The sequence below is a fragment of the Eumetopias jubatus genome, unplaced genomic scaffold (assembly GCF_037043125.1).
Source record: "Eumetopias jubatus isolate StellerSeaLion01/CBP00866 unplaced genomic scaffold, mEumJub1_p1.0 scaffold_17, whole genome shotgun sequence".
Classification (NCBI taxonomy): domain Eukaryota; kingdom Metazoa; phylum Chordata; class Mammalia; order Carnivora; family Otariidae; genus Eumetopias; species Eumetopias jubatus.
Window position 1 is genome coordinate 43005077 of NW_028274823.1, and position 12573 is coordinate 43017649.

The 12573-nt window shown below is 54.3% G+C and overlaps 1 protein-coding gene across 1 annotated transcript; it reads left to right on the forward strand.

Annotated features, from left to right (window-relative positions):
• The first annotated feature begins 5758 nt into the window (after positions 1 to 5758).
• On the forward strand, positions 5759 to 12323 carry LOC114204199 (uncharacterized). The gene is made up of 5 exons (XM_088019865.1): positions 5759 to 6106; positions 7349 to 7387; positions 8473 to 8556; positions 9476 to 9553; positions 12061 to 12323. The coding sequence occupies exons 1-5, from the start codon at positions 5831 to 5833 to the stop codon at positions 12250 to 12252; spliced, it is 669 nt and encodes a 222-aa protein (XP_087875991.1). The 5' UTR covers positions 5759 to 5830; the 3' UTR covers positions 12253 to 12323.
• The last annotated feature ends 250 nt before the right edge of the window (positions 12324 to 12573 follow it).

Below are 12573 nucleotides of genomic sequence, written 5' to 3' on the forward strand. Positions count from 1 at the left end.
GGAGCTGCTGTAGGAAGAGCTGGAAAGCAGACAGACGTGATCCGATTGCTAGTCTGGGCCTTGCCTTGCTGAGATGACATTCACAAGGAGCACTAGACACAACCTGTCTCCTAGGCAATGTGCTCAGATACTTCCTCTGTGCCCTATGACTCTGTCGGTTCGCACCCTGGAGATCACCAGTGTTTCTCTTCAGTGTGGACTGGTGCCAGGGCCTCACATGGCAGAATCCAACACATACTCCTGTGCATTTCGGCTGATGGCCACTCTGCATGCATTCAGTGGCTGGTCTCAAGTGGCCTAGCAGGATTTTTTCTTTTTATTGCCAAGACCTCTGATGCACTGATGGATGGGAAGTGATTTGATTTTTTTCTAATCTTTAGATTTAAACGTCTGGGAAAACATTTTAGAAAATACAGAGAAGCAAATAGAAAATTTTAAAATCGGTGTTGCTATGTGTTTTATGTTTTCTGTCTTTAGTGTGTAATGTTTTTATGTTTTAAGAAATTTTTACTAGTTTAAATAAATAAATTAAGTATTCAGTTTAATCAGTTAATAGTGGCTTGAAAACTCCTTTCCACTTCAGCAAGCTTCTGGGCCCTCAGTGTGCAGCTACCTGCCATCAGCTCCTCTCTGCTCTGGACTATAAACAACCTACGGGAAAGTAAATTGTATTTCTTAGGGATTTTTTCCTCACTATCCCCAATCATCCTACCTCTCAGACACAGCTGCCTTTCCCGAAACCATATGTGGTGGCTAGCTTTCATTATCAGCCCAGTGGAGGGGTCAGACAGCTCAGGAGCTCAGAGTTAATGTGACCTGTTGAGTTAGGGCCAGGGCTGGTTCACATGGAAATGAGCCATTCTGTAGGGAATAGTCCTGGCTTGTGACCAAAGTTAGGGGTATGGAAGAGTTTGGTTCCCCAGTTGCAAGAGGCAGAACTGTTCTGAGCCTCTTGAGTGCCAACTCCCAGGATCCCTCCCCCCGCTCCACACACAAAAACACAAAGACAAAGAGAGCCCCTCTTCCTTCCTCAGGCTTTGCTACCTCACTAACTGGCACCACCATCCACTCAGTCATTGTGACCAAACCCTGCCTGTCAACTTCTGCTTCCTCTTTGCTTTTGCTCCACATCCAGTTCACTGTTGCCTCAATGTCCAAAACCTGCCCAGATCTGGCCAGGCCCCTGTCAGATTCATCATCTTAGATAAAACCCAAACCCCTTCCCAGGGCCCACGATGCCCTGCCCACCTCTCCTCACTCACGTCTCTCCTCAACAAGCTCAGCTAGTTATGCCCCAGGCCCTTGGCACCTGCCGCAGAAGCCAGACACTCTTTCCTTGGATCTTTCCCTGGCTTTCTCCCCATATGGTTTCAGCTCTAGGATCCTCTCCTCAAAGAGACTTTATTTGTAATGGAAATTTTCAACAATAGAGACAAGTAGCAAAAATTATATAATGAACTTGACATAGCTTCACCTACTTTCAATAATTATCAACACTGGACAATCTGGTTTTATTGATGCCTTCACTGTGGATTACTTTGAAGCAAATCCCAGCCATCACATCAGTGAAGTCACTGAAGTATACAGATTTTTGTTTCTGTGAAAGGAAATGGTATCTCTTAAGGACAGGACAGATCCCCCATTCCTAAGCTGTGTCTTTTCCCTTCCACTCTCTGTCCTCCCCTTGCTTCTTATTGTCTCAGCACTTTTCATTGTCTGCATTTATTTTGTTCTTTGTTAGTTATTTCAATGTCTGTCTTCCCTCCAGTCCCTCAAATGTAAGGCCCTTGGGAACTGGGACTCAGCCTGTCTCTTCCATTCCAACCAGAGCATTCTAGAGGAGCTGGTGCACAGTAGGGGCTCAGAGGAATGCAGAGAGGAGAAGCTGGTATCTTTGAAAGTGTTAACTGTGCTTGCCAGAGGCTGGCAGAAAGGAAGAGATGGATGAATGGACATGACATTGACATTATTCTATTGTGATTATCTCTCAGATAGAAAAGCGCTTAAAGTAACGGAAAGAAGTATAATGTGCCCTGGACATATAATTGAGACCGACAAACAGTAAGTGCCCCAAGTCAGGGGCCAGATGGGCATTTTTGCCACCATGAGGTATACAGAACATGGGTTGCCAAGCTACGGGTAGTACGTGTCTAATTCAGGGAGGGCTCCAGGCATCCTTAGCACATATCCTTGTTGGTGGTCCCCAGAGGCACTCAAGGATTCCCTCATCCCTGGCTCTGCTGAGGAAAGTATGATTTGGGAGATGATGTACCCTGTGATGGTAACTTTGTTCCAGACAGCTGTTCAGAGCTAAGTCAACATACTCTGTAAATTAAGAGTCAGGATGGTGACACCAAGCTGCGCTCCCTGGAAACTTAGCCCACGGCCAAGAGGGCATCTGACCCGATGTAAGTCTCCTCATGCCTGGTCAGTCTTCACTGCAGAAGTTGAATTTGTAGTGCTTGGGGTGAGCCCCCTTTACCCATACTGTATGCTCACTTGTAGACCCAATGCCTGATGGCTAAAGCCATTGTAATAAACAGAACTATTGACTATAGCTGACTCAAGTGCAAGAAGTGTACCTATCCATACTGGTGATCACCATCTACCTTTTCTATGCCTTAGGAAGGTCATCGTGAGATACAGCATGGATGGTGGCAACAGCTTCCTCGGCAAAATGGTTTTCCAAGGCAACGACTGTGTGAGTGCCAAAGTAGGGCTGCAGCCTCCCTCCTGGGCTGACCAGAACCACTTCATGGAAGGAGCAGACACCAGGGGAGGCAGAAGAGGGGAAGAATGTCCCAGGCAGTCCCAGCAAGTGGCTCGTGCAGACAGGCAGCTGGGACAGCTTCTCATAGCCAGCTTGGGGCCCTCAGCCCTTCATCAGCAAGCTGTCCCCACACTCAGGCTTCTGAGGTGCCCTGGGAGTGCTTCCACAAGATCCCCTATGGTGTAGCCACCTGTCCAGGCCCTGCAGAAGTTCTGCTCTCTGTGTGAACCAAGTGTCATTGGAGGCACATGAAAGGGGACAATTAGCTCTGAGGAGACTCCAGAAATAGTGCTGAGCCTCTGACACCTGCCTACCCACACACCACCTCCCCTGGCCCAGGTCTAGTGGTGGGGAACTCAGGGCTCCACCCCGCATTCCAGCTAGACAACTGGGAGAAGCTGGGGGGCTGTGTGCTAGGAGCCAGAATCCAGGACCTCTGGGACACTGGGATACTCCAAATCCAGGTCCCAGACACAGGGCATCTGGAGGGTGGGACCAGGTGTGTTTCCACTGTATGGATGCAGTTGCTGGTATAGCTGAACCCACACACGCCCATCACTGGCCCCGAGACCCAGCCCACATGAAGAACACCCGCTGTCATTTTGCAGAGAGCATCAGCCTCCCCTCTGCCTCTGCTGCTTTCTCACGCTCCTCAGCTGTCCCTCTCTGCTAACTCTTTCTGACCTCTGAAGGACCTTGCTCCCTGCAGTGAGTCAGGAAGTGGCCAGGGCTGTGGGGAGAACCTGGGGCTCAGCTCAGAGGTAGGCAGCTCAACAACAGGTGGAAAAGAAGATTCTGCTCCCAGGTGCCCCTTCCTTAGAGCTCCGTGTCACCTGGACACCTGGCACAGGGCAGCATGAGATGGGCGACAGTGAGCATCAGGATGTGGAAGACAGCTGCCTGGGAGGAGGGACAGCTGTGCCTAATTGCCACCACCCTATTGTCCAGTCCCAGCCTGGGAGGGTTCCAGCAGTGCTGACAGTCCTCCGACTGTGTCTTCACTTGTTCCCAGACATGCACTCCTGACAGCTTGGCCTCAGCAGACATATGTCAGAAAGACCTCAGAAGTAGCCACACCACTGTGGGCCCTACCCTGCCTCACCCTTCAGCTGCTTTGTCTCCTGGGCACAGACCCTCACCCCTCTCTTTCTCCTGCCTCTGGGAAAGCAGATCACTTGGCTTAGGGCAGGGCTGTGCAGCGTGTCAGCTGAGGCATGCAGTGAGGACTGGCTTGTGCCACGATGGGGATTCCACTCCCTTGTCAGGGCTCTAGGACAGAACCTGTGAGCAGGGCTAGTGTGTGCTCTGTGGCCTAGGGCTCCACAATGACTCTCTGGTTACTGTCCCTGTCCTCCAGCCCCTCAGTGCTCCCTGGAGGTGGAGGATATTGAGGCCCAGAGGAGCAGGAGTATGGGGAGGTCTGGTGTGGGGTACCAGGGTGTACCCTCATTACATGCCCACCCCAGTCCCTGACATGTCTGGATTTTGCAGGAAGACCCATTAAGGCCCAAGGAACCACTAGAGAAGACCACAATGCCCATGACAACCACACGAATGACCACAACACCCACAACCACCACACAGACGACCACAACACCCACGACGACCACACGGAGGACCACGACGACCACACAGACGACCACAACACCAACGACGACCACACAGAGAACCACAACGCCCACGACGACCACACAGACGACCACAACCACCACGACGACCACACGGAGGACCACAACGCCCACGACGACCACCACGACGACCACAACCACCACGACGACCACAACCACCACCACGACCACAACCACCACGACGACCACAACCACCACGACGACCACAACCACCACCACGACCACAACCACCACGACGACCACAACCACCACCACGACCACACGGAGGACCACGACGACCACACGGAGGACCACAACGCCCACGACGACCACACGGAGGACCACAACGACCACACGGAGGACCACAACACCCACGACGACCACACAGAGGACCACGACGACCACACGGAGGACCACAACGTCCACACGGAGGACTACGACGACAACATGGACACCATGGTGGGAAGAAACATGGTGGGAAACAGAGGGGACCACAAAGCCCACGAAAACCACACGGAGGACCACAACAACAACATGGACACCATGGTGGGAAGAAACATGGTGGGAAACAGAGGGGACCACAGCGCCCACGACAACATGGACACCATGGTGGGAAGAAACATGGTGGGAAACAGAGAGGACCACAATGCCCACGAAAACCACACGGAGGACCACGACAACAACATGGACACAATGGTGGGAAGAAACATGGTGGGAAACAGAGAGGACCACAACGTCCACAACGACAACATGGACACCATGGTGGGAAGAAACATGGTGGGAAACAGAGAGGACCACAATGCCCACGACAACCACACGGAGGACCACAACAACAACATGGACACCATGGTGGGAAGAAACATGGTGGGAAACAGAGAGGACCACAATGCCCACGACAACCACACGGAGGACCACAACGACCACACGGAGGACCACGACAACCACACGGAGGACCACAACGCCCACAACGACCACACGGAGGACCACGACGACCACACGGACAACAACAACGCCCACGACGACCACACGGAGGACCACGACAACAACACAGAGGACCACAACGCCCACGACGACCACACGGAGGACCACGACGACCACACGGACAACAACAACGCCCACGACGACCACACGGAGGACCACGACGACAACACAGAGGACCACAACGCCCACGACGACCACACGGAGGACCACAACCACCACGACGACCACACGGAGGACCACAACCACTACAACAACCACACGGAGGACCACAACGCCCACAACGACCACGCGGACAACCACAACGCCCACGACGACCACGCGGACGACCACAACGCCCACGACGACCACGCGGACGACCACAACACCCACGACGACCACGCGGACGACCACAACCACCACGACGACCACGCGGAGGACCACAACCACCACGACGACCACGCGGAGGACCACAACACCCACGACGACCACGCGGATGACCACAAAGCCCACGACGACCACGTGGACAACCACAATGCTCACGACGAAGACACAGACGACCACAGTGCCCATGATGACCACATGGACGACCACAAGGTCCACGGTTATCACACAGGAAATGACTGAGACCTCAGTTGTCATACCAAAGACCACAGTGCACATGGTTGTCACAGTAAAGCCTATCCTTGACAAATCTCTCCTATACCCAGTGCTCCTCCCAACCCTGCTCATTATTCCAGTGGTGATCTGCTGCATCTGCTGTTGCATGAATGTGAGTAAGCCCTGCCCGCACAGCCTGTGACATGGGCCCTCCCCAAACTACAAGGGACCCGAGCCCATTCCACCCCCCGATTCTGCCTGTGGACAGGTTTCCATCAGCAACCAGGTTTTGCATGAGCAAATAGAAGCACAACTTGCCTTGTATTCCCAGGCAGAGATTCAGCCTGTGTCTGAGGGACCACCTGTCTCACACGTCTCTAGAGGTGACCTAAGAGCTGCCCTGGCTGCTGGGGAGAAGCCACCAGGGAGGCCACACAGCTGCCAGGCTTTTGGAAGACTCAGGGAGACCAACACCAGAAGAGGCCTCTGGTGCTGAGGGAAGAAGGAGGGCCCTGCAAGAGGCACTGAGGGCTCCAAGGGAGAATCCTTGTGGCTGGGAGGATCCCTGACCTCTGGGGCAGCTGAGCCTTGGACACCAACAAGGATCTCTGCCCTCGTCCAGCGGGTCCGGCCTTCCTTCCTCAGCCATTACTCAGGGCCAGGGCATGCTGGGCCCCATGCTGGCCACAGAGGGACAGGAATGGAGCTGCCACCAGCCTTGCCCTCAGGAGCTCACAGTCTGGTGTCTGGTCTGGATTGGTACCTGGGGGTGGAGGGTAAATGTCACCTTCATAGGGTGTGGCAAGGAGAGCCCTAGCAAAGGATAGACACTGGCCCCGGGGGAGGCAGGAGGGCAGATGTACTGGCTGCTGGGTTTGCAAGGGCCCGGGCCAGAGCTGGTGAAGGAAGAGGAGATGGCAGAGGTAGGAAAGGACAGAGCAAAGCTGCAGGACACAAGCAGGTCCCATTGCTGCGGAGGGGGAGCTATGAGGACAGAAAGTGGGGATGGGCGCTGCCGTCGCACAGGAGGGGCCAGAGAGGGCTAGGGGCACTTGGGAGGTAAGGGGTAGGAGGAAGGGAAGTGGGGCGAGTGCTTCTGTCTTCGTGGGCTGGAAGGGCTGCTGACGAACACTACCAGCTGGGGTGCCTCTGCCAGGGACCATGCAGCCTAGTCCGGCTGTCTCCCAGTGCACCCCCCAGGGACATCCGATCCCCTTTGATAACCCAGGAGCCTGAGGCTCAGGGCAGTGCAGCTGGTTGGCCAGAGACCCATGGGCAGTGGGGCTGGTAGACTGACACCCAAAGCCCACGTTCTGTCCAGCTGCTGCTGAGTAGGGTCCCCTCCTGTCTGCATGGTGGAGCCTGCAACTTCCATGCCACTCTAGCCCGTGTTCATGTCTCTTTAACATTCTAGACTGACAAGGAGCCACCGCCAGTGAAGAAAATAGAAAGGGTAAGTCAAGATTTTGGTCCTGTTGTGGTCAGCAAGCCCGATGCCCACACTGAACTTCACACAAAAGGGCCCCTGTTGCCTACGGGATATTTGTACCCCTTTCCCCAGCATCTCCCAACTAGCTGGGCTGAGAGAGCTGGCAGAAAGAAGAGGGTAACCGAGGGACAGGGAGGGGCCTCGGGAGGACTTGGGACCCAAACACCCTTCCCAAGTATGCAGCTCTGCTGATCCAGGGCCTTTGCCACCAAATTAGCAACTCGAGGTAGCCTGTTTCAGCAAGCGCTCTGATCCTTATTAAAATATAGGGACTTTGGGTCAATTTCCAAAGGAATGTTTGAGAGACTCAGGTGAACTTTTAGAAAAGGAGCCTTAGATTTCAAAATTTGGTCCACTGCCCAGGCTCTGATGTATGTTGGGCTGCATATCATTGCTCTCCATCCCTGTGCCCTGGCAGGACCAGGGGCTTGGCTGGAGTTGGGGATGTTGGAGGGTGTCTTAACTGGCATTGAGCTGTGAGGCAGGCCCAGCCCAGGTGAGCACAGAGAGCCAGGGTCAGGGGAGCAGGCTGTGGATCCCCCAGGGTGGGGGCCCAAGCCAGGTCCCAGAAGAAGGAGTTATAGTGGGGACACAGTGTCCTGAACAGGGGTACCTGAGCCTGAGGGCTGGTAGGAAGCAGGCCTCACTGCCCGGGGCTGTGCAGGGACTAGGTGCAGTGCCACCTGCTGAGAATGGATCTGCCAGAGTCAGGTGAGTGCAGCCCTGTCCCCTGCAAACGCAGACAGCCCTCCTGTGCACTGCACAGCCCTGTGGCCGGCCTCTCCACCATGGGCAGCCCCAGGAGACCAGAGGGCCAGGATAGAGTTGGTTGGCCTTTTGGGGAAGGCCATATTTGCAAATACATTGAGTTTGCTTGTTTTTCCCATGGAGAAACTGTCACAGAGCAGGGTGCTCCTCTTTTGTCCTCGAAATCTCGCAGCAGTGCAGTTGTCCTAAGTGGCCGCTGACAGGTGCTGGAGCAGCACAGGTCATGTCGCTGTGCCCAGAAGCTGCCAGACAAAAAAGCAAGCTGTGCTTTTTCTTCCTAGGAGTCAGAGACGTGTATACAGCCATGCAACATGGTGATTGTCCCTTGTTGTAGGTACCAGCAAGACAACATGAGACACACTGAGGTAAGAAGAGCATTGGGGAGGGTGCTGTGACCTCCAGGCTGGGCTGAGGAAGAAAAGGGAGCAGCCCGTTCATGGACCATATGAACCGTGGCATTCGGGGAGATGACGTTTATGGAAGGCGACATTGATCCCTTGGCACTAGAGAAAAAGCAGAGGGCATCCCGATCCCCGGGCCCAGGAGAGAACAAAAAGTGAGGGCGCCTGCCACCACCACCACCACGTGGGGCCCAGCACTAGTGTCTCCCCCTTGGCACAGGCCCGGGTTTGCAGAAGCTGGTGGCTAGCTATAGTCCCAGGCTCTCTCAGAGCTGGTCAGCAGCTCCAGCAATGGCTTCAGTCTCACCCGCCAGCAGGTGGATGAGGAAACACAAGCTCAATCATAAACAGGCTCCTGTGGGTCAGAAACAACATTTTCTACAGGAAAATTCTGAGCAAGGTTTGTTCACTATTAAAAGTATCCAGAAACACCTGTGGCTCCTGCGAGCCTTGCATGAGTCCGCTCAGCAGAGTGAGGGACTGAGCTAACTCCATTGTCCTTGGGGCCCAGTGACATGGAGGGACCAGGGCCTCATGGAGGAGGAGGCCAGAAGGAAATGTCCTTACCCCAGGATGCGCTAGGCCCCACCCAGGGAGGGAGCTCCCAACCCTGCAGGGGTGGATGTGAGGACAGGGATGAGGAGGCCCCAGGCAGCACATCGAGAGGAAGACATGTTCCAGATTCCAAAGCAATCTGCAGTGACACTCCTGCCCTCAAACCACAAGGCCACCAGGCCCCTGCCCTAGGTAGAGGCTGCAGTGCTACCTCAGTGTGTTCCTGGGGGCAGAGCCCTCTGGGACCATCTCAAGCCAGAGAGGACTCTACCCCTCTCGAGGTGACCTCCATGCCTAGAGCTTCCTCACAGCCACTTCTGCTTTTCAGGACAAACTGGATACCTTGTGTGACTTTGTTCAAAGCTGCAATCAGCCGCCGTTGATGTGGTGTCAGCCTAGGGACCAGGTAAGCAGGGGCACAGGGATGCTCCCCATGGGGAAGGAGGCCGTTGCTCTTTGCCCTTGACAGTTGCACTCAGGGACTGTGGGTCAGAGATTGTGTCTAGGAATCTGCCAGGGAGGATGCCAAGACATGGAGACATGGTGCTCATGAGCCTCCCAGGCTGATTCTGGACATGATGCCTGCATTTTCATGCATGTCCTCTCCAGAATAACAGGAAACTTTCTTATGACCCAGGGCCTCCAAACTTAAGTCAAAGAAGCTGTAGAGGGAGGCCAGCCAGAGAGTTCTCCTGGCCCCTATCCATCCTCCCTCCCTATTGAGTGCCCCTGCCGTGGGTCTGCTGGCTGCCCCCATCCACTGAGACTCTCCTAGGTGGACTTATGCATTGTGGGGCACTGAGAGCTGCCTACAGCTCTGCCAGGCTCCTGCCATGCTGGCTCTGGAGTTGGCCCAGTCCTCTCTGGAGCCAGGAGGGGCCCTGTTTGTGTGCCAATGGCAAATAACCATCCAAGAGGTCAGGAAAGGAATGGAGGCCACCTGGAGAGCAAGTTCAGCACCCAGGGCTGTCTGAAGTCAATCCGCTCATCCTGAGCAGAGCTGGGAGCTCATAACTAGGCCCTGTAGGAGGGGGCTCCCTTCCAACTCCTCTGTCCCTTCCCATGTTACTTTGAGGGTCAAAGCCTGCCCAGGGCCCCTTAGTCAATAGACAGCTGGGCTCGGAGAGCCATTCCCTCTCCTGCCTCCTGAGTCTGCATACCTCTGTGGATGAGACCCTCATCGTGGCCTGGGTCCCTTGGAGAACACACACAGCACTGCTGGGAGCTGGCAGGGAATGGTGTGCAGGATCCAAACACTCAGCATGAACCATGAACCCCAAGAGGGGCTGTGCTCTGCGGGCTCAGTCTGCTCTTTCCTCCAGTGTTGTGAATGGTCCTCTGGTGGGCAAGGGTGCTGCTTTCCTGTGGCTGCTCTAACAAAGTGTCACAAACTTAGCATCTGAAAACCACAAGTTCTCAGTCCTGGAGTCCTCGCAGCTCTGGAGGCTGGAAGTGTGAAATGGTTTTCCTGAGCAGAAATCCAGTTCTCACCAGGACCACGCTCCTTCTGGAGGGTCTGATTATAGACAATCCCTTTCCTGCCTTTTCCACTTCCAGAACTGCAGTCCCAGGGTTCTCTGGCTCCTGGCCCCTTCCTCCATCCATATGCCAGCAGAGCAGCACCTTGAATCTCCTTCTGTTTCACCCCTCCCATCACCTTCTCTTCTGTGGGTAGGCCTCCCTCTCATAGGAACCTGTGCTCACCTGTGGGCCCATCCAGATAACCCAGGATAATCTCCTCATCTCAACTGAGGTCCTTAACTTAATCACATCTCAAAGGTCCTTTCCCAGTGTAACCCAAAACAGCCACAGTTTCCAAAGACCAGGACCTGGATATCTGTCAGGGCCATTATTCAAGTGACCACAGCAAGCCAATGACCTAGAAGCTCCTTTGAGAGCAGGGACTGTCCTATCTGGCACTTTGCACTTCGTGTGGCGCATAATGAGCACAAGGTCACGGGGACTTGGAGGTGCAAGTGTGCATGGTGTGTGGGGGTGTGCAAGGACCACACTAAGGAAGGGCCATGCCCAGGGGCTTTACCCAGTCAGTGTTCCTAAAATTGTGGTTGCCTTGCTGTGCCAGTAGGTTTGTTTGAATTAAAGCCAGACCCTGTGGTCCTAGAAGGACTGCTCCCTGGAAGGGAGCTGGGGGTCTGGGAAAGGCCAACATGATCTCCCTCCTCTCAGGTTTGCTGCCTGTGGAAGATGCAGGCCCTTTCTTATCCACTATCTGTATCTCCTGGAGCTAGAGGGGCCCAGAGATGCTGTCAGAAGGCCAGCGTGCCCAGGCCCCCCTCCCTGGCTTATCTGAGCCTTTCAGCTGGGAGTTCTCAGCTGATTCAGGGCTAGGGGCAGGAGGGGATTACAGTAAACCAGGGGCAGATTTTACTGTCCTGAAGCATCTGTATTGTTCTCATCCCAAGCCAAGGAGTTCAGGTTGACTGCTGCTTCCACAGCCCATCGCCCACCCGAGGGTGCCCCCAGCTTCCCATGCCCTGGGGGTCCAGAGCCTGGCCTCACAGTTGTGGTGAGAACTCAACCCTTCAGCACACAATCGCTGAAAGAACCTGGGCAAGGCTTGTGCTCCTCGGCTGTCAGGCTTTGTTCTTATTCCTGAGGCTCCCAGTCCAAGGGGAAGCAGACAAGTTCAAAACCAGAACAGAAGGAGTCCAGAGTCAGAACACTGGGGCTGCCTGGGGGAGTCAGGGAAGATTTCCAACACCTGAACTGAGTCTTGAAATAGCAGCCTAGCCTGGAGGCCAGCACCCAGGGAGAGGAAGGATATCAACAAGGTTCTACCATGTTGGTCTTGATGGGTCATGAGGCGGAACCCCTTGAGCCAAGGACACCAAAGATTCTGGTTCCATCTCCAATGCCTTCTTGGTGACCTTCTCTCTCTTCTTTTCCCTACAGGGTTGGTGCTTCAACTTCACCCCAGTGGAGCCCCTCTGCAGGGAGTTGACCTGCCTTCCACCCAACCAGGGATGCTTCCCCCTCAATAGCTGCTGCTCACAATGCCAACAGCCCCCAACCATATACTCCCAGCCACCCTCCATGATGCTGCCATTGATCTCTCCCTCTGCCGAGGCACTCCCACCCCCATAGTCCAGCCCCTAAAGCCCCCCAAACCCAAGACTGTTAAGAGCCCTTTGTGTACTGAATTGGACATATAGAGAGAGTCTTTTTGTTTGTTTGTTTTGTTTTGTTTTCTAAATTTTTTATTGTTATGTTAATCACCATATATTACATAATTTGTTTTGGTGTACTGTTCCATGATTCATTCTTTGTTCATAACACCCAGTGCTCCATGCAGAATGTGCCCTCCTCAATACCCATCACCAGGCTAACCCATCCCCCCACCCTCCTCCCCTCCAGAAACCTCAGTTTGTTTTTCAGAGTCCATCATCTCTCCTGGTTTGTCTCCCC

Excerpts from the sequence above, each read along its gene's own strand:
- LOC114204199 (XM_088019865.1), top strand. The coding sequence starts at position 5,831 with ATGACCACAAAGCCCACGACGACCACGTGGACAACCACAATGCTCACG. Across the intron at positions 6,107-7,348 it reads GCATCTGCTGTTGCATGAAT|ACTGACAAGGAGCCACCGCC; the intron begins GTGAGTAAGCCC and ends TTAACATTCTAG. Across the intron at positions 8,557-9,475 it reads ACAACATGAGACACACTGAG|GACAAACTGGATACCTTGTG; the intron begins GTAAGAAGAGCA and ends TCTGCTTTTCAG.